Here is a 20,345-nt window from a genome sequence, read left to right on the forward strand (position 1 = left end):
ACCTGAGTCTGCATTTATATGCAGAATTTCATCCATTTAACCAATATCCTTTTAGCCTAATGGGTATTTCTTAATGAGTGAGGAGCAAGAAAAAAAGGTGGCTGACTTGCAGACTTAAATTCTTCCTAGAGGTGAGTGTCAGGGAGCCAGTAGTAATTAAATAGATAAGTGAATAGACAAGATAATTTTAAAAAGTGATAAAAAGAGATAAAGTAGGGTTAAGTGTTAGACAGCTCCAGCTGGTGGAGCAAAGTGGCCATTTAGATCTGGGACCTCCCTAAGGAGTTGATTTTTAAGACCTGAGCCATTAGTGACAACATCCTCAGCTATAAGGGCAGAGCATCTAGACTAGGATCAGCAGCACCCAACTTGGAAAGCTCAACCTGTTCCAGGCAGGGAAAGGCCACTGCAGCTAGTATTTGAGGAAGGGCAGGGGGAGGAGAATATATATGGGAGGTAGCACAAAAGGGGAAGTGTGCTGGGGATGGAGCCCAATAGGCCAGGCTTCTGAGTGAATCTCAAATGCTGAGGGAAGCCTATGCAGGGCTTTCAGCAGTGGAGAAGCCACATAATCCAAGGTGCATTTTGAAATTATCTCTTTAGATCTTGTATTTTCTTGGTTTTTTCCCAAAATGCATTTATACCAGCATGAAGAGCTTTTACATTGTGTGTGTGTGGGGGGGGGGTTGTTACTGACATTTTAATCTTGGAGACAGTTTATTAATATTGCACTAAATCTTATTGACTTGAAATTAAATGCATATCTGCTATAAATGTTGCTCAAATGTTCTTTTATTTTTAGTGCAGTTTACTTGGGCTTTTATGACTAATTAATAAGCATGGCAAACTGAAGAGTAAAACCTGTAACAGTGATAAACATACGTATGGTGTTATTGAGACAGCTTTCATGGCTGATCTAGGAAAGAGTGATGTCAGCTTCCTTCTAGGTTTGAGTCATTCATTGGGTACAACAGTCTGGTAAAATTGGCTTTAGGTTTCAGACAGTGAATCATATTTTGTCATCAAATAATAAGACCTGCAGAGTTCAGGAGAATTCTGGATTGTTTGAAATTGAGTAATGCTTAAACATAACAGTTGGCCCTTGAACAGTATGGGGATTAGCGGCACCGACCTCCTGAGTTGCTGCAAATCTGCATAACTTTTGACTTCCCCAAAATTCAGTAGTTCCTTGGTATCTGGGGGAGATTGGTTCCAGGAACCCCTGTGAATACCTAAATCTGCGGACTGTGAAATCCCCATATAAAAAGGGGCTGCTCAACGCAAGCTTTCTGCATCTGTAGCCTCCTAACTGCGAATCAAAAATAGGACAGGTATTAATTGAAAAAAATATTCACACAAGTGGACCCACACAGTTCCAACTCGTGTTGTTGAAGGGACAACTGTAATCATTTCAGTCAAAGATGTATATTAAGCACCACTTTTTGCTAGGCACTGTGCTCCCAGGAGTAGTCCTTGCCTTTAAAAAGCTCATAGTCCAATAAGGAAAATCTGTGGTCACTTGTACAGATCATCTCATTTTTGTAAATGGAAACATGGACAGATGAGTAAGAACAGATGTATCCCAGAGGAAGAAATCATTCACAGCAGAGGATGAGAGGTGAGAGGGGAGGTTGAGGCTAGAGGCAGTGATACTTGGGAAAGTTTTTAAAGTTAAGTTAGGAATTCATTAGGGAACTGACAGAGAGAAGGCCTGTATTTTCCCCAGCCTTCCAGATCCTTTACTCAAAGGGTCAAGAGGTAAGGAAGTGAGTGGATACTCCGTGAGTGGAAGCCAGGTTGTAAAGGGCGTTGCTTTGTATATGACCCATCAGCTTTGATTCTGTAGGTTCTATAGGTAGCAGGGAGCTCAGAAAGGTTGTGAATAATAAGGTACAATTCACGGTTTTTCAAAAGATTAGGCAGCTATGTGGAGCTAGATAACCAGAGATGAGGAGCCTGGCGGGGGCTATGCTCTGAGAAGTGTCCACACAACCCTGAATTATGGACGCTTCGTAGATTTAATGCCCAAAACGTTTTTTAAAAAGTTGAATATGAATTAAACAAGGCAAACCTTTAAAAAAACAAAGCATTGGACTTGCTTGTCTACATTCTTTCTTAGTTTGTGATCACAGCTTTCTGTAATGATAGAGACTTTCTCGCGCCTCCTTATTTTATGGGGATGTGGCGTGGTCCTTCGTGGTCTGTTGTGTGTACAGTGAGGATGGCCTGGTAATGCGTGCAGTGCTCCAGTGGGTCCCATGCAGACCAGACTTGCAGGGGAAGAGCCAGCAGCTTCTGCCCATGTTTCTGGTTGGTGCCAAATGAATAGTGCCAACAGAGCAGGCGGTCAGAGGTGGCTCTGATCGCCAGGGACCTTTATAACTACAGAGGGAGACATAAATAACTGGTCAGGTGACAGATTTATCTCTAGTGAGCCTGTTGCCACTATAAGGGGGTGTTTTCTGTATGTCCTTTCACTGAACTGCCAGTAAGTACTGTCAGCATTTTGGGGAACACTTCTCAGAGACTGGATTTTCTGGAATTTGTCAGTAACATTACGTTCTCATTTCAAGTAACATTAAACAAATATTTTGTTAGCTCCCAGTTACAGATCGTCAAATCCTTGAGGCTGAAAATGACTTTTTCCCACTGGTGTGCTTTGTATAATTGTGTCATTTGCATGTTGGCCCTCCTCAGTCGGTACTAGGTTTTTATTCTCAGAATGTGTTTGGATGGTAAGGGACTTGATGTACTGCACATGGGAATGCGTTGAGGTCATCTGACTCCTTCCCCTCACCCTCTTTTGGTTGGAGCTGCATGTCCCACCCACACATTTCCTCTACTCCCCTTTAAGATCAATGAATGAGGAAGACAAGTTCTTGTGCTTTTGCATCTAGATGGTAAAAATGCCTCTCAGCCCTGGCTGGTGTGTCTCAGTGGATTGAGCACCAGCCTGTGAACCGAAAGGTCACTGGTTCGATTCTCACTCAGAGCACAGGTCTGGGTTGTGTGTCCTGTGCCCAGTTTGGGGTGTACAAAAGGCTGACCATGTTTCTCTCCCTCTTTTTCTTTCTTCCCCTCTCTCTAAAAATAAATAAATACAATCTTAAAAAATGCCTCTCAACATACATTTCTGTGGTCTAGTAAGAGGAACAGAATAAGAAAAACAGAATAAGCTACAGAGGGGCTACGCCAATGAAAAAAACAGCAGCAGCTTGCGTTTGAACTTTGTGGCACAGTCTCTCATGTGCTGCATTATGCAGGTGGTCTGTATTATTATTTACTAACAATCTGATTCTGAGTCCAGGGTTCAAATCAGTTTTTAGAGGTTCCAGTGAGAGTTATTGCCAAATGACCAATATTGCAATATTTCTTGGCCCCTGATTTTGATATTATTTGTGTATGAGGCTATTTTTTCTTGTTTTTAATCAGAACTTTTAACTACACAGATAATAAGTGAATAATTTTTGTGAAAAAAAAAAAAAAGATAAAATAGACGTTTAAACAAAATACTCCTTAAATCAGTGGTCTCCAACCTTTTTGGCACCAGGGACCGGTTTTGTGGAAGACAGTTTTTACATGGACCTGGGAGAGGGGGCAGGGTTGGGGGCAGGATGCAGAGCTCAGGCAGTGATGTGAGCTGAGCTTCCCTTGCTGGTCACCGCACACCTCCTACTGTGTGGCCTGTATTCCTAATCAGCCCACCATCACCAGCCTCTTTCAACCCTAATCTAGTACTCCGTGGTAGATTTTTGTCACATGTGGTCTTTCAGACGTTGGTCCATAGTAATCCTTAGTACCTGGCAGATTCATTTTGAAAGGTAAATTAACACATCTCTTGTAAGAATTGAAGTGACTTTTTTTTTTCAAGTTTGCACAAGTCGGGGCTGTCTCAAGTTAAAACTCATAGTATGCTTTTCAGCTATATATGGTAACTTAAAGATTGATTTAATTTTGCAAAATGGAGTCACATACAACTATTTCAGTACTACAATGGGGCTGAGCATTCTGTGACAAGCAGAAGTGAGAACCAGGGAGAGCTGTTACTTTGAGAGGATCCCCTGGGAGCTCCCCAGGAAAACAGCTGTGACATAATGTTGTTTTGTCATTTGACTTGGCTGATATTTGTTTTCTATATAAAATCAGATATTGTATTAGGATTAAGTCTCTGATTTTTTTTTCTTTATGCAGGGTGGGGCAAAAGTAGGTTTATGGTTGTGAATATGCAAAAGTTTATTCTCGTGTTATTATTTATTAATTATTGTATTAGTTTCCATATGAACAACTGTAAACCTACCTACTTTTGCCCCACCATGTATTTATTCTGTGTGTTAGGTGATAGGGAAGGTTATGAGGGTATAATCATTGGAAGATTTAGCTGAGTGTTTTTTATTATGAGAGAGGCTGTTGCGAATTCTTTCATACACACAAAGCAAGAGAGGGGAAAATTCTTCATTTGTTTGAAGCAATATTTGTCTGCTTTCAAACATGGAGCCTCTTTGACTTCTTATGTTCAAATTGTATTTGTGAGTCATGCAATTTAATGACAAAACTAATTTTGTGCTTTTAAGTACATTATTATTTTTTCATAAAGCCAATATGTGAACAGTGTTCTCTGGGTGTTAGATTGTGGCAATAGAAAAACATGGAAAAAAGGGCCAGAAGATGGACTTAAAAAGTCAACGGGGTGTCCTGACCAGTGTGGCTCAGTTGGTTTGGTGTCATTCTGTAAAGCAAAAGGTCACTGATTTGATTCCCAGTCAGGGCACGTGCCTGGGTTGGGGCATGCGGGAGAGGCAACCACACATCAATGTTTCTCTCCCTCTCACCCTCCCTTTCCCTCTCTCTAAAAATAAATAAAATCTTTTTAAAAAAAGTCAACGGATGGCTTCCAAAATAAAAAAGTTACTTGCACAACAAGTAAGAACGCAAGCCTGCTGTTCTTTTGCTTCCGCTGCTTTGTGACACTTCTATCACCGCTGTCTAAGCCAGAGATACCCAACTTTTGTGAACAGACGTGTGAGTTTTATGTTTTGCTCTCTCCTTTGTAGTGTCAAACCAGAATGGCCTAGTGCCTCTAAAACAGTAAAAAGACCCATGTCTTTCCATAATTAATGTGCACTGTTGATTTTAAGATTTTCCCTTACCTTCCTGCCAATGTCTCTTCCATGCCTCTGAAGATAAATACACAGGAGAAATCACACTCTATCCTGCAAGAGAGAATTAAACTTTTAAATGTGAGTTCTAGAGAGAGTTGGTCACATCTCTGCAGAGGAAGGTCTGTGTGAAGTGACCAGTCAAGGGTGATAAATGGGTAGTCAGCTGTGCACAGCCTGCGCTGTAGGCTGAGGGTTGCCATGGAAGCACCCAGTGGCATTCTGCAATCCTGCATGAGTAACCTAGATTAGCAGCAGGGCCCGTGGGTTTATGCCTGGAATAAGGTGCTTCCAGCCTGTCGCCAGCAGAGCCAGCACTCTGCCCCACATTTGAAGCCCAATGCATGCCTTTCTGGTACTGTCTTTTTCTACTTCTACATGAGTTATTTCCCTTTTAGTGCAAGGGACAGAGAAAAGGGAGGCTCACTCTCACTGATACTTACAGAGCCCTAATTTCTTCATTTTACCACAGTGTTTTCACACATCCTCCCAGAAGCATTTGAAAAGCCCAAGTAAATGTGCCCTGACAGGTCCCAGCATGGGGCTGACTAAATGACTGCATTTGGGGCTGAATGGTTAGTTCTGAATTCCAAAGGAGTTTCACCACCTCTCTGAAAGTGAGAGCATGTTTTAGATTTCCAGGCTTCATTCAGGCTCCTGTGCTGATTTACAGAGTGGTGGAATTGTCTGAAAAAACATCTGTGGTGCAGTCCACCTTAGTAATGGCTTGTGCATTTGTGTTCTGCAGGGTGAGTCTCACACACCAGTGCTCTCACCAGGCACTGGAAACTGAAGTCTGTGGTGTCCCCCATCAGTCTTTTCTAGTTCACTTAGTTTAAAAAAAAATGTGGTAAAGGAGGTGGTTTGATGCATTTTGCAGAGATCGTTTTGATGCATTAGTGTTGAACTTTGCAGATGGTGGACAGTAGTATATGATCCAAAAGCAAGAACTTGGCTACTAAAAGATATTCTTTATCTAAAAATATTTTTGCAAACTTTGGAAAACTCATGGACATCTACTGGGTAGTGAGACTTTGCTCCCTCCCCAGGGCACATCAACATGTGGAATTGTTTTGAATGCAGTCAGCTGCTTCAGATGATCATGTGACTTGATGTTTTTTGCTCCCCAGGTGGGGACTCCTGGGCTGACCAGAAAGCTGGCATTGAGGCCCTAGCAACAGGGCTATTGTCAGCCAGCCACATGTTAATGGGAGCAGGGCCTAATAGTAGGCTACTTTGGTGCGAGTTTATTTACAGTCTGTCCTTGAAAGAAATTAATGTGAAGAATCCCTTTACCCATTAGAAGTGACTTGTGGATTCAAAGGTTATTATGGGGTCAGTGATCTCAAATCAGTAAATTTTAAAAAAGACTCTACAATGAGCATTGTAGCACAGTTTTTGTAAGTTGTAGAGAGACTTCGTGCTGTCGGCCACCGCTCTGTCAAAGGGCCCTGTGTCGTTAGGTGCACAGGCAGGGACACGCCTGTGTGGGCGCTTTTAAGCAGACGTGTTCTATGCTGTGAGATTGCTCTGCTGTCAAGCACACTACCTGAATTGTGGATGGGACTAAGGAATCATAACGAATTATGATTGCTTGCAAGTTAACGCACTCTAGCATGCCTTCTTTGTCGTTTCCCTGTTTAACACCAACGGAAAGCTGAGTGTTCAGACTGTGGTTGAGAACACAAACTTTGTGCCAGGCAAACCTGCCTTTGAATGTGGATGTCCCATTTATGGAGTCAATAATCTCCCTTTCACAGTCATGAAAATTAAATAGGACATATTTGGTGTACCTAAATCAGAGCCAGCTGAGTAACAGATGCTAAGTGGTGGCAGTCCTCGGCCATGCTGCTGCTGTCGTCGTTGCTGCTGTTTTTGGTAAGCGCAGAAAGGCTGCTCGCTCGTGCAGTCCTCAGCGTCACCTAGAAACCTGTTGAACATGCAGATCTCAGGCCCCACCGCAGACCTCCTGAATCAAGTTTCAGGGTGGGGTCTATGCACTCTGGTTTTAAGGAACCCCCCAGCTGATTCTGACATTCACAGAAGGCTGATAATCTCTTACCTAATGCAAAGTGCTGTGTAGAAAGCAGCGACAGAGAACTTGCAACTCTGTTCTATGTGGAACAGAGACGAAGTCTGACAAGGCTGATGTTGGGGTGACGTTATCCTGTGAGAGCAAGAAATGCGCTTTTTCCCTCCACACCGGAAAAAAAGTACCTTTAATTAAATGAAGTGATAGTCAACTTGTAATTATTCAAAGGTAATTACAGAGTCTGTGAATCATGTAGGACATTTACTGCTTCCTAAAATCCCCCATTTAAAATATTTCCATCCACCCCCTCCTTGCTTGCACCTTTTTTTAAAAACAATGATGTGTAGAGGTTGAACAATGGCTTATGCTGTTTGAATTGTGTTCATGTTTTTTAAAATTCACATTTCCCCTGGTTTCAAAATGGAACCAAAGAAAGGAAAATATTCATGAATATATTGGCCTAGTCATTTTTAACAGAACCAGAATTAAGCCATTGCAGACTTGGAATAAGTAAAAGCCAAATAAATCAGAAAACTACCTAGTACAACTGGCAAATTCCTGTCTAGTCACAAGAAGTTAGGTAACCCAGAAGAATGAGTGCTCACAGCCTACCTTACATACTCCTGGGAACTGTGGACTGGGCCTTTCCCTTTCTGCGGCCTTCTGCCCGGCCCTGGAGCCTTGGTGAGTGAGATCCAACAAGGAGTTAGTTGCCCATCAGACAGTGTGGGTGAGAGGCAGTTTCTCTCAAAGTCTGGATCAAAAAACTCATCCCACCAGTGACACTCATGCCGTGTTTCCTCATCTGACTACCTTTCAGTTGGAGGGAGTGCTGGATAAAGAAAAAAGGTCCTTCAGTGTTTGTCTTAAAATTGGTGTAGTATTACATGTCTGCCAATAAAATCTTGGTGTGGGTTAAAATTTTTTTAAACTAATGAAGTAAATCCTTAATTAACTAGAATCCTTAATTTAACAGGATTTTCTCCCTGAGGGAGGCATGATTTTTGAGTGGCATAGCAAGCAAACCAGTGTTAGGAATTTATAAAGTTGGATTTTTGTCTTTATTTCTGTAGCAGTTTTTATTATTTTAGGCTGAAAATCTACAGATGTGGTGAAACCTAACCAATGCTAAGCTGATTGATTTAGAAATATTTTAGTAACTTTAAACCAGTGTAGTTTTTTTTTTTAAATGCTATGTTGTTAACAAGAAAATAAAGCGAAAACTCCACGCAGCCTGATAGTTGAGGTGCTTCTGTTCACACCCTCACTTTTAAACCTGGAACTGAAATTTTTGTAATTTGGGGTTCCCTTTTCTGAGACAAAGGTAGCAATTACTTAGAAGTGGGCAAAACTCGTAATTTATAAAGCAGAACCAAAGATGGTCAACGTTCACAAGAAAATAAAGGTGTAGGGACTCCACTGTGTAGCCAGCAGAATCAGGAACACAGAGGAAAGCAGACACCTTCCGTGGTGCCTGCACCAGGTTGCTTCGGAAAAGAGAAGCTGGGGAGTTCAGGTCACACGCCCCAGCCCTCCTTGCAAACAAAGTGGCTGAAAACAAGTTTTTGAAGGAAAAAAGTTATTTCCAAATCATCATCTTACATGGCTCCCATGGTTGTATGTTAATATTACTTTTTTTTTAAGAAACGAGTAATCACTAAAATCCTAAAATATTAATTCTTGAAAGATCATCAAATCTATGGTGCTATTACCAGCTAGAAGCAGGCTTGTCTGAAACACAAGACTTCATACTGTTAAAGGCTACGCCCTGGAGTTGGTTTAGTTTTTCCTGGACTTTTTCAGTACGTTGACTAACATAAATTCTTTGTTGTGTAGTTTTATGAGTTTTCTTAAAATCTGATACTGAGATATCCATTATCTAGGTATGGTTTTTGTAGATTACCTAAAATGATAACTCTATACCACACCCTAGTAAATTCAACCAGGTGGCTTAGCCTCTCCCCGCCTTTAAATCTTGGATAAAAGTGTGGTGATTGTAAGGGGTGGAATGTATAAGAGGAACAAATGGTAGTGAAAAAATACAATAAAAATAAATTTGAAAAAGGAGCTATGGAAATAGATCATTTTTAGATGGTTATAATTTTTTAATAATATTTTTTAAAGATTTTATGTATTTTTTTTTTTTTTTAGAGAGGGAAGGGGGGGGAGAGAGAGAGAGAGAACCATCAATGTGCGGTTGCTGGGGGTCATGGCCTGCAACCCAGGCATGTACCCTGACTGGGAATCGAACCTGCGACACTTTGGTTCACAGCCCGTGCTCTATCCACTGAGCTATGCCAGCCAGGGCTAGATGGTTATAATTTTTAAAAATTGTTTTTATATATGTCTTCTAGAGTCAATTTTTTTAAAAGAAAATTATAAGTAAGTTTATACAAATATAAGCACAGTGGCTATTTTTAATTTTAAAATATTTAATGATTAGTATTTATGTAAAGTACCATGCTTTAGCAGCAGGAGAGAGAAATGTGAGTTCTGTTATAAATAGAGGTCACATTCAAGGGGAAAGGGGAGATGAGAAAGAACCACTTGAGATGTTAAGTCAGCACATACCCAGCGGATTTTAGGAAGCCTTTAGAGTGGGTTACATTGGAGTCACTCCAGAGTGACTGAAAGCTGGTGGCTGAAAATTGGGGATGTGTGTGTAGAGTTGAGAGAGAGGCAGAGGGAATTTGTGTGATTAGAAGGAAAGCATCAAAATTCAGGATATCCCTGGGGTGGGGTATAGGCTGGTGTGGCTGGAAAATAGAGTCGTGCTTTCTGGGTAAGCTGATTCTGGAAGAACTGGTCATCTTTTCAGTAAAAGGCGGTTCTGGGATAGAGAGCAAGAGGCTGACCTTTACAGGGTATGTTTGGGGAGTCCTGCCAAGTGGAAAGCATGTGGTAGGCCAGCAGGGAAAAAGGGTGATAATTTCTAGAGTAGATCTATACTAGATTATGGGGGAATTTTAATGCAAAGGCATTAAAGAGCATAAAAGGATTTAAGAGTTTATTCTACCCTGACTGGGTAGCTCAGTTGCTTAGAGAGTTGGCCTGATAAGCCAAGGTGGCAGGTTTGATCCCCAGTCAGGACACATACAAGAATCAACCAATGAATGCACAAATAAGTGGAACACAAATCAATGTCTGTCTCTGTCTCTGTCTGTCTCTCTCCCCCTCTCTCCCGCCCTTCTCCAAAATCAATCAATCAATAAAAATTATTTAAAAAATAGAGTTTATTCTGCATCAGTAAAGAGCCATCAGCTCATTATTTTAAAATATGGATGGTGGCATGAGAACCAGGGCTGTAGGGCAGATTTCTTTCCTTGAAAAGTCTAAATTAGAGGGGAAAGATGTGGGGAAGGCAGGGAGACCAGTAAGTAGGTTCTTGTCAGAGAAAATGAGAGAAGTCATGAGAGAGCAGAGAGGCCAGGATGTGGGGTTCGGAGGGTATCCGGCACCACAGCTAAAATTTCTAAGGGTACACATAGTCTTGGTGAGATAATTGGATATTTCCCTACTTATTTATTCAAGTAATATTGGGGTAAAAATTCAGTAGATAACTAGAAGCAAGTCTGTGAAGACAAAGTCTTCTATAGTTCTTATTTTCACTATTATATTTCACATGTGCAGTTGGCAGGGAGTAGCAGGGAGTAGCTCGTGTTGCTGACATGGGCCAAGCCTGCTTTTGGGGCAGACGCTAGCTAACACTGCACATTCTCTGGTTTCCATCTCTGTGTTTCGTTTGTCAGTGAATGCATTTTAACCTTTTTGGTGCCAGGGCTTATGATTTAGGGTACATTTTTATATGGCTTAACTAGGGCAGTCAGTTTGCATCTAAAATTGGATTTTCCCATCCTTGGCATTTGAAATGAGAAATAAAAATGATCTTCTTGAGTTTACATGCCAGGACACTCCCAGTAGAATAGGCTGAGAATAAAGTAAATGCTGTTTTGGGTGCCCAGTAATCCTTTAATTATGGAATAAGCCTTTTGATTTTAATCTTCCAAAATGTACAGTACTGATCCAGGAAAACAGCTTTTTGAAAGTTCACATCCTGCTGACTCAGATGAAAAGCTTCCACCTCTACTTCATACTTTTCAAGCTGAAAGTAAAAATATTATTAATCTTGTCTCAGTTCCACCACTGCCTATAAAACACTGTTCGGTTTGGAGTCAGTCTTGAGCCAGGAAGGCAGTCACCCAAAGTGAATACTTAGGTTTCTGGAACTAGAACTAAGGCTGGAGGGTCACGGCCCGCTGACTGAGCCTTAATCTGGGAGTGAGTTGAGGGACTTATGCTTTCTCTAAATTACCTTCCCTGTCATCGCTTCTCCTTGCCTTCCTCAAACATGTATGTATGCACAGCATAACTTGGATGCTGACAAATTTCATTGTTTTTGTTATTCTGTGGCATCTGAAACAGCTTGTACAATGAAGACAGAAACCTGCTTCGAATTAGAGAGAAGGAAAGACGCAACCAGGAAGCTCACCAAGAGAAAGAGGCATTTCCTGAAAAGATTCCCCTTTTTGGAGAGCCCTACAAGGTATTTATTGTATACTGGAAAGTCTGATTTATCATAATATTTAACACTGTGATAAAAGTGAGTATGAACAAGGGCAATGACTGTGAAAATAAGACAACTTATTCTAGAGATTGTTTCTGAAATCAATATGAAAATTCTGAACATTGTTAGTCAAAATTACCAAAGTTTGTGGTAATGTCAGTCTTCTGTATGTAGTAATATTTTCCATGACAGGTGTTTCAACAGGGGAGCTTAGTTTAAATTGCACATTAAATTCTATGTTACACATTAAATTGAGGAGTTTTCTTTTTTAGTGGTGTTTTGTAACATGGTGTATTAAATGTTGGTTTTCTTGTTTTGTTTTGTTTTGTTTTCAGTATCTAACTTTGCTGTCTTCTTTTTCTTTTTTTTTTCCAGACAGAAAAAGGTGATGAGCTATCCAGTCGAATACAGAATATGTTGGGAAACTATGAAGAAGTAAAGGAGTTACTTAGTACCAAGTCCCATACTCATCGTTTGGATGCTCCTGAAAGCAGGTTGGGAAAGCCGAGATATCCTTTCTTTCCTGAGAAGGGGAATCCTTTCTTTCCTGAGAAGGGGAGCAAAATTCCATCGCACTCTTTCAACACCAGTGTCCGTCACCAGCCTATTAGCACTCCTGCCTCTGGACCACTTCCTGCAGGTAACATTAGCCACAATCCAAAGATGGCACAGCCAAGAATGGAATCCATGCCAAGTCTCCATGTCAAAAGCTATGCACCCCCGGACAGCCAGCACCTAGCCCAAGATCGCCTTGGCCAGGAGGGCTACAGCTCTGGTCATCACAAAAATGGTGATCGCAGAGCGGATGGAGACCTCTGTAGTTTGATGACAGACTCAGCTCCAGAGAGGAGGCTTTCTCCTTTACTCTCCTCTTTACCTTCCCCAGTACCCCCTTTATCACCTGTACATTCCAACCAGCAAAATCTTCCCAGGACACAAGGAAGCAACAAGGTTCACAGCAGTAACAATAACAATAAAGGCTGCTGCCCCGCCAAATCACCCAAGGACCTAGCAGTAAAGGTCCGAGATAAAGAGACCCCTCAGGACAGTTTAGTGGCAGTTTCCAGCCTTGGGGTAGTCCCTCCCCAGCCACCTTCTCAGTCATTTCCCCCACCCTCCCTCCCCTCAAAAAGCATTGCAATGCAGCAGAAGCCCACGGCTTATGTCCGGCCCATGGATGGTCAAGATCAAGCTCCTAGTGAGTCTCCTGAACTAAAACCACCGCCGGAGGATTACCGGCAACAGACCTTTGAAAAAACTGACTTAAAAGTGCCTGCCAAATCTAAGCTCACTAAGCTGAAAATGCCTTCTCAATCAGTTGAGGTGAGTGGAATTTCATATCTGGGGCAATTCCAGTGTGAAGAAAGATTTTTAGATGGAAGTTCTGCAGAGTTGGGGTCAGGGGTGCCAGTAGTTTTTGGGTAAGGAAATTCAATTTTGGTCTTAGAAGCTTATTGACCTACAAAAAATTCAGGTCAGAGATGAAGTACTGAGGGCAGTATTAAAATGTGATTTGCACAGAGATTTTTTGGAAATCTTTTTATTGAGCCATAATTTATATACTATAAAATGTAGAGATTTTAAGAATATGATTTGCTGTGTTTCAAAAAGTATGTATACCTGTATAACCCACAACCTAATAAGGTGGAGGACATTTCTGTCATGGGAAAATTTCCAAGAATGTTTTGAGCTGTCTTGCTTTTGTTTTATTGTTTATTTTTTTGGTGGTGGTGTTGGGGGGACACTGGCTTCTTTAACATTGTAAAGAAAATAACTTTTTTGGCTCCTCAGCCCTAGTTAGTTTATCTTGAGATAAAAACCATAAAAAATAAAATAAAAACAAGGTCAAAATGTTGAAAGCAAACTATTAATTTTTAAAGATTGTTCCTTGTAAACTCAAAGAAACATTGCAACTAAAGTTCTGTTCTAATATATTCTACTTACCACCTAAGAAAGAAGAGTTGGGGGTGTGCTGATATTTGAGAGTGAGTTACACATGTAATACAGAATGTTTTTCAACTGTGGCTTTTTCAAGTAAACAAAATACTGTATCTTTCTTTTTCAACAAAGAAAAAAAATCCTTTTTCTGCCCTTTGATAAATGGAAGCATTGTGTTTGAATGAGGTGACTCAGAGCACACATCCTATCACTGAAATTCTAAGTTATTGCCACTGACTCCAAAATTCAGATTAGTAGTGTAAAGTAAAATATCTGAAGTGAATTTTTAAGGTTTATCTGTTAAGTTAAAGTCTGTGATTTTGTTACATTTATCGTATAAACATTCTATTGTGCACATCCATTGCACAATAGATCAGCGTCTACCCAGATCAGCAGTCGACATGGTGCTAGGAGGTAAAATTCCTGAAGTGTAAAGAAAAAAAAAAAACAGAAGAAGCAGATCCCAGGATCCTTGGTTGGAAAGATAACTCTTATCTTTAAGGGGAAAAATCTGTTCCTGGGTATTGCCAGTTTTTGGTTTAGAAGAGGTTAGGGTTGTATCTATAGTGTGCTCTTGTGCATCCAGATGTCTTTAGAACGAGACTTGTTTGGTGGCTGAGGAAAAATGAGAAAGGGGCAAATAAAGCAACTGGTAGAAATTAACCATGTTGGCAGAACTGTGCCTTTAACTCCAACTTACAAAGATTCACCAGAATAAGCCATTTATTGAACTTGTGCTTTGATGGGATGTAGGGTAAGGGAGAAAATGAGGGAGGAAGGAAACAAGGTGAGTTCCTCCCTCCTCCAAAGGAGGGCCAGTCAGCACGCCTTATGATTAAAATAGTGGAGAACTTAATGAGATTTGCTTTGCTTTATCTGTCAAACAGGATCTGTTCTATTTTCCTAGTTTAAAAAAAAAACAGATAAGGGGAAAATTTAACTTTTTTTAAGAATAAAAAGCTATGCAACTAAAAATTGCTTTAAAACACGTTTAAGACAAAATGTTAAATATTTGCATTGTCCGCCAAATATATACCTCAGCTCAGGGCAGGATGCCAGAGAAGTATGGGTTGAGGTGGATAGCCTACACACATGAAACAACTACAGGACAGGTTAGCACAAACCATCCACTACTAGGTGTTTGAGCAAGTTGCAAGTGTCAGCTGCAATACAGTGGACCCCTGCAAATTCGGCCAGTAGGTTTCCCAGTAGCCTTCCAGGAAAGAGGATCCTACTTCACTTTTTGCTTTCTTGGTGGAAAAAAAGAAAGCAGAGTTGAGATTTCTGCAAGGTATTATTTAATGTATAGTTTCAAACGTCAGGACTATGTTAGATGGCCCTTCCATATTTTCTGAGTGGACATTTGAAATGCTAACAAAATCTTCCATAAGTTTGGGGATTGGAGAATGGGGTTTTCTTGGCACAAATACACCTGCTATCAACACTTTAGTAGATAAAATTTTTCATCTTTGGCCTGTATTTGCAGCCAGCATTCCTTTGAATTGCATGGCTCTGTCTGGTTTCTGATCAGGCTTCTCAGGTCAGTGGCAGCCACAGTGCCAGCCACCTTGGAGCCCCTAGGCAGCGCTGGTTTCAGCAGGGGGTGAAACTGGGGGCTCAGGACTTCTTTTGTGAGTAGAGTTAGGACCCAAGAGCTTGGAGTGAAAGGGACTAAATCTGCAGTGCATGGATAGCGGTGCTATCTAGGTAGGTTTTAGATTTCATTTTGCTCTTTTAACTAAGATCTCATATTTTGCATACTTAGCATTAGTTTTCTGTTCACACACCCAGTTAAACGGGTATATTTTTCTGTTTTTAAGGACATGTAGATTGAATTTAAAATCTCAAATGTAATATTCTGGTGTCTCCAAAAAAAGCATAGAGATGCAGGACAAAAACAGGGAGTTAAACGCAAAAGCAGCTAACTCTGAATATAGAACCAGAGTATTAGCAATATCCTGGGCTATTTGTGGCATTGGGGCCAAAGGACAGAGAATGAGAGGCAGAAGAGGAAGTTGTCTGTTGGTAGAGCTGTGGGATAGCTAAGTGGTTTTTCTTTATTTACTTAATTTGTCGTAAGGCAAGTCAGAGGAGGTTGTCTTTCCCGGTTCTCTGAATGTGAGGGTTTTGTGGTTTGTTTCACTGCTCTCCCTTCCCCACTGCTTCCATGAAACAGTGTTTTACAAAGTGAACCAAAATGGGAAAGTCTTCTCATCTGTTCAGTGTGTCTTCTTACTCAGGCCACATAAGCGTGGAATCTGTCCTTTTACTTTATGGGAATACTTGCTTTGTATATTTTAGTGGGTTCTCTTAAAAAATGATATTCTGCCCTGACTAGTGTGGCTCAGTGGGTTGGGCGTCTTCCCGAAAACCAAAAGGTGGTTGGTTTGATCCTCATTTAGGGCATATGCCTCTGTTACAGGCCAGGTCGCGGGTTGGGGCTTATGTGAGAGGCAACTGATCTGTTTCTCTCTCTCGCTCTTTCTCTCTTCCTCTCTCTCTAAAAATAAGTCAGTAAGTCAATATTTAAAAAAAATGATGTTCTTTTCTGGGACAAGTCGTTCTTACATTTAAAACTTAATCTTTCCTAAAACCCTAGAGGAAAAAATATATAAAAATTGACATTCTGACTAGAGGCCTAGACTGCAAGAATCTGTACTCAGTTTTCTCTGGGTGTCAATTTTGGTTTTGTGTCAACTGGAAGACGATGTGTAGCAGCTTAAAACCCATCTGAGGGCACAGCCAGTACTTGCTGATCTCATTGGGTAACGTCCAGCTCCATGTGGAAGGTTGAGGTCCCTTTATATTTGTCTTTTTTGTCCAAAGGTAACAAAGGAAAGTGAGAGAAAAATCATGGCATCCCTCTGTGTGTGTTCATGAGCATGGTCCTTGGAAGGGAGGGGGTGCTTAGATACCGGATTTATGAGATAAGCATTTTATCTCATAAACCTCCCTTGAAAGGGAGAAGTGGAATAAGCCGAGATAGTTATATCAAATTGTATGCTGGACTTAGAAATTAGAATTTTAAAGCTAAACATAAAGCCCTTTCACTTTGCTAATAAGGCCTAGGAGGGTAAAGTCACTACACTTTGCTAAACTGGATAGTTAGTAGCAGAGCCAGAGTTAGAACTCTCAGTTCTATGATCTTTATGCTTTTGTTTGTTAACTATGACCGAAGACCATTGGAGGATTTTGAGCAGGGGAGTGATACCATTTTTGAAAAAGATCATTCTGGCTCCTTGGTGGAGAATGACTTGGAAGGGCAAGAGTGGGCAGGAACAGGGAGAACAGTTAGCAGGTGAGCGGCGATGATGATGACTTGGAGTTAGGATTGTAGCAGTGGACATATTGCGAAGTGGACAAATTTCAGATGTATTTGGCAGGGAACTGATAGGGCTTTGTGACTGATTGGAGATGGGAGTGGGCCTGAGACAAGTGATAGACAGTGAGGCATCAAGGGAGGCTCATAGGGGTTTTTTTGTTTGAAAGGTAGGGATGGTGGGAAGATACTAGTTTCTTGACATGGATTTGACTTGGGTGGAACAGGTTTGGAGGGAAAACCAACAGCTCTGGATATTTCACTTATTAAGTTTGAGTGCTGTTCTCTGCCGTTCTGTGTCCAGGTAAGACCTGACCATTGGCAGGAATAAATAGTAGATCAGCTTAGAGAAAGTCTTAAGACTGGAAATAATAAATCCGGGGTTTGTTTGCATGTGGTAGGTATTTAAGACTTTGGGTGGAAAAAAATGACCTGCTAGGTATTCAAAAGCAAAAACTGGAGATCACTTGGGAAACTTGAGAATCTATATATCAGTGGAAATTACAGGTTCCTGGTTTTTTTGTTTGTTTGTTTGTTTGTTTTTCACTTTGAGTTTGAAGTATACATGGAAATGGTACAGTTATCTTAATTTACATCCCAAGTAAGTCACTGGAACCTAGCAGCATTTACTATCAACCTGCCATTACTTCTGTCTCCTTATATGGTCCTATTCCATTCGGCTCCAGATAAATCAGGCTTTGAGCCCTGATGGTCTCTTATTTCTACAAAGCATTGCTCTTTTCTTTGTGACCTTTCAGGACATCATTTATGAACTTTTTCTGTTACCAAATGCTTCCACCTAATTTCCCAGACTGAAGTGTCACCCGCAGTTGTGGATTCACTGTGGGATGCTTCGACTCCTGGCAGCTCTCAAATTGAGCCATCCCTTCTCAGTAAACTGTCAGCCTCACTGTGTGAAACAATCCACGGTGGAAACCTGTGTGATTGTGATTCACTTTGCATCCATATGTACAAATAATCTTTTCTACTTCCATATTTAGCTCTCTTATTGTCTTAAACCTCGAAAGAGGAACTGTCCTATTATGAAATGATCTAACCCAGCAAGCAGCTAACTTTCAGTTTGTCAGTGGTGTGTATCCTGCTGGTGCACCACTCAACATACAATTGAGGAGCCCACTATCTTCCATATAATATACACTGTCAATTTAGCAACTTCTCACTGAAATATCTTGAGTACCTACTGTTTGCCAGGCCTAGTGCTGGGTATGGGTTATAGTGGGGAGCAAAGCCAAGTGGTTCTAGTCATATCTAGTTGGAAACTGACATTATTCAAATAACCACTCAAGTCAATGTGTGAGGACTTTGACAAGGGCTCTAAAGGTATTTATGCACTATTATAAGATTGGTAATGGGGCTGTGACTTAGAATGAAGGAGTTCAGCAAATTCTTCTCTGAGGAAGTACTATTTGAGCGAGACTTGAGTGTTGAGTAGAAGTGACAAAAGTGAGGGGTGGACTTAGTCCGCTGAGGGTACTGTAACGAAATACCACAGACTAGAGGGTTTATAAACAACGGAAATTTACTTCTCACAGTTCTGGAGGCTGAAAGTCCAAGATCACGGCACCAGAATGGTCACATTCTCTTAAGGAACCCTCTTTCTGGTTTGCAGCCAGCACTTTCTCATTGTGCCTTTACGAGGTAGAAGGGATAGAGATCTCTCTTGAACTTCTTTTATAAGGCACTAATCCCGTTCAGGAGAAGTCCACCCTCATTACTTAAGCATTTCTCCAAAGCCCCATCCCTTAGTATTATTACTTTTGTGGTTTAGGATTTCAACATGAATTTTGGGAGCACATAAACATTACTACCATAGCACAGCAGGTGTGTTAGGGGTTAAGCAGCATCAGTGTACAAGCAGAGGGAACAGTATGTGCCAGTGGATTATGCCACGTGATGTAGAGACCATAGCAAGTCCTCTTGGGTTTTAAGCCCAGTACTATAGATCAAAGGGAAGTTTTGCATTCATTCTGGAGGTTGGCAGCACATCATAATCATCCGGGAAGCCTGTTAAAAATACAAATTGCTAAAAAATAAAAATTCCCTCGGGGATTGATTCAGCAGGTGTACAGGTAGGCAGTCTCAAGAATCTGTATCTGTGATTCTCATGAGTTTTGTTCTAGAGCCTGGAAATGAAAGCTGTTCCAGAAGAGCTGATAACAGGCCACAGGTAGTGAGAGAAGGGCCGCTTCCCACTGATTACAGTCTTCAAGTGGGCCTCGGTAGAGAACTGCACTGCATCAATGGGGCTTTTGTCCGAAGTAGGACATGGCAGTAGCTTTAGGGGAAAAGCACTGAAGTGGGACCTAAGCCCTTCTCTTCTCTTTCTCCACAGTTCAGATTTTCCTATCTTGTGCCCCCACCATTTTCATGCTCGTGAGAAAAGTGGGATTCTGGTACAAGCTTCTTTAGCTTTTTTTGGTTTTCTAAAAATGTTTTTATTATAGTAACTTTTATAGAAAATTTGAGTTAGACTCTATGAGCTAGCTCTCAGTTAATTTGGACATAACTTCATGGCTTACATGTATTATGTTAGCAAAGCAAGAAGGTTTTTTGTCTACACAATTACCTGATGATGTTGGGTGTCTGGAGCAGGATACTTCCAATCTATGAGAACTAATGAGTAGTAAGTAACCTGTATCTTCTTAGAGATTGGCTAAATTTTAGACCCCCAGATATGTAAATATAGAGGTTAAAAAGTGGTAGCAAGCTGCAGACAAATGTATCACAGAAGCTGCAAACAGCCTGAGGGCTAGACTGGGCCTGTAGACTCTTGTTTTGCTATGTAGTGTGGTCCCCCCGTCACCCCCCCTGCACCCACTTGAGCCAGTATTTACAAACTGGAGAATTCTGGTGGGAATTCAGATTTTCTGATTCACCAGCTAGAGCTGAGTAGAAACTGCCACCTTTAATTTCCTAATCCTGGCATTTTTTTGAGTTTGAAGAAATACTTTAAATTGTGAAGGAAACATTTTAAATAACATAGGCAAAATATTTTTTAAAAGCTCTAAAACTGCTAGAAATGAGCCCTGGCTGGTGTAGTTCAGTGGATTGAGTGCCGCCTGTGGACCGCAGGTGTGATGGTTCAATTCCCAGTCAAGGTATATACCTGGGTTGCAGGCCAGGTCCCCAGTAGGGGGTGCACTACAGGCAACCATATGTTGATGTTTCTCTCCCTCTGTTTCTCCCTCCCTTCCTCTCTGTCTAAAAAATAAATAAATATTTTTCAAAAAAATAAAACTGCTAGAAATGAGGTAGTACAAAGAACAGAATTGCTTATAATAGCCCAAGAAGAAAGCCCACCGTTGAATCTTGAAA

At 41.0% G+C, this 20,345-nt stretch overlaps 1 protein-coding gene across 11 annotated transcripts in view; it reads left to right on the forward strand.

Annotated features, from left to right (window-relative positions):
• Window positions 1-20,345, forward strand: part of AFF1 (AF4/FMR2 family member 1) — a 192,672-nt gene that overhangs the window by 85,364 nt on the left and 86,963 nt on the right. For 10 of the 11 annotated variants that reach the window (XM_045819950.1, XM_045819943.1, XM_045819949.1 and 7 more), the window contains 2 exons: window positions 11,611-11,731; window positions 12,128-13,075. The exons of the other annotated variant lie outside the window; for it this stretch is intronic. In XM_045819950.1, the coding sequence (XP_045675906.1) occupies window positions 12,167-13,075 (909 nt within the window). In that variant the 5' untranslated portion in view covers window positions 11,611-11,731; window positions 12,128-12,166. The remainder of the gene's footprint in view (window positions 1-11,610; window positions 11,732-12,127; window positions 13,076-20,345) is intronic. 11 annotated transcript variants of the gene reach the window in all.

Source organism: Phyllostomus hastatus, unplaced genomic scaffold (assembly GCF_019186645.2).
Source record: "Phyllostomus hastatus isolate PE091 unplaced genomic scaffold, TTU_PhHast_1.1 phas_scaffold_39, whole genome shotgun sequence".
NCBI lineage: Eukaryota > Metazoa > Chordata > Mammalia > Chiroptera > Phyllostomidae > Phyllostomus > Phyllostomus hastatus.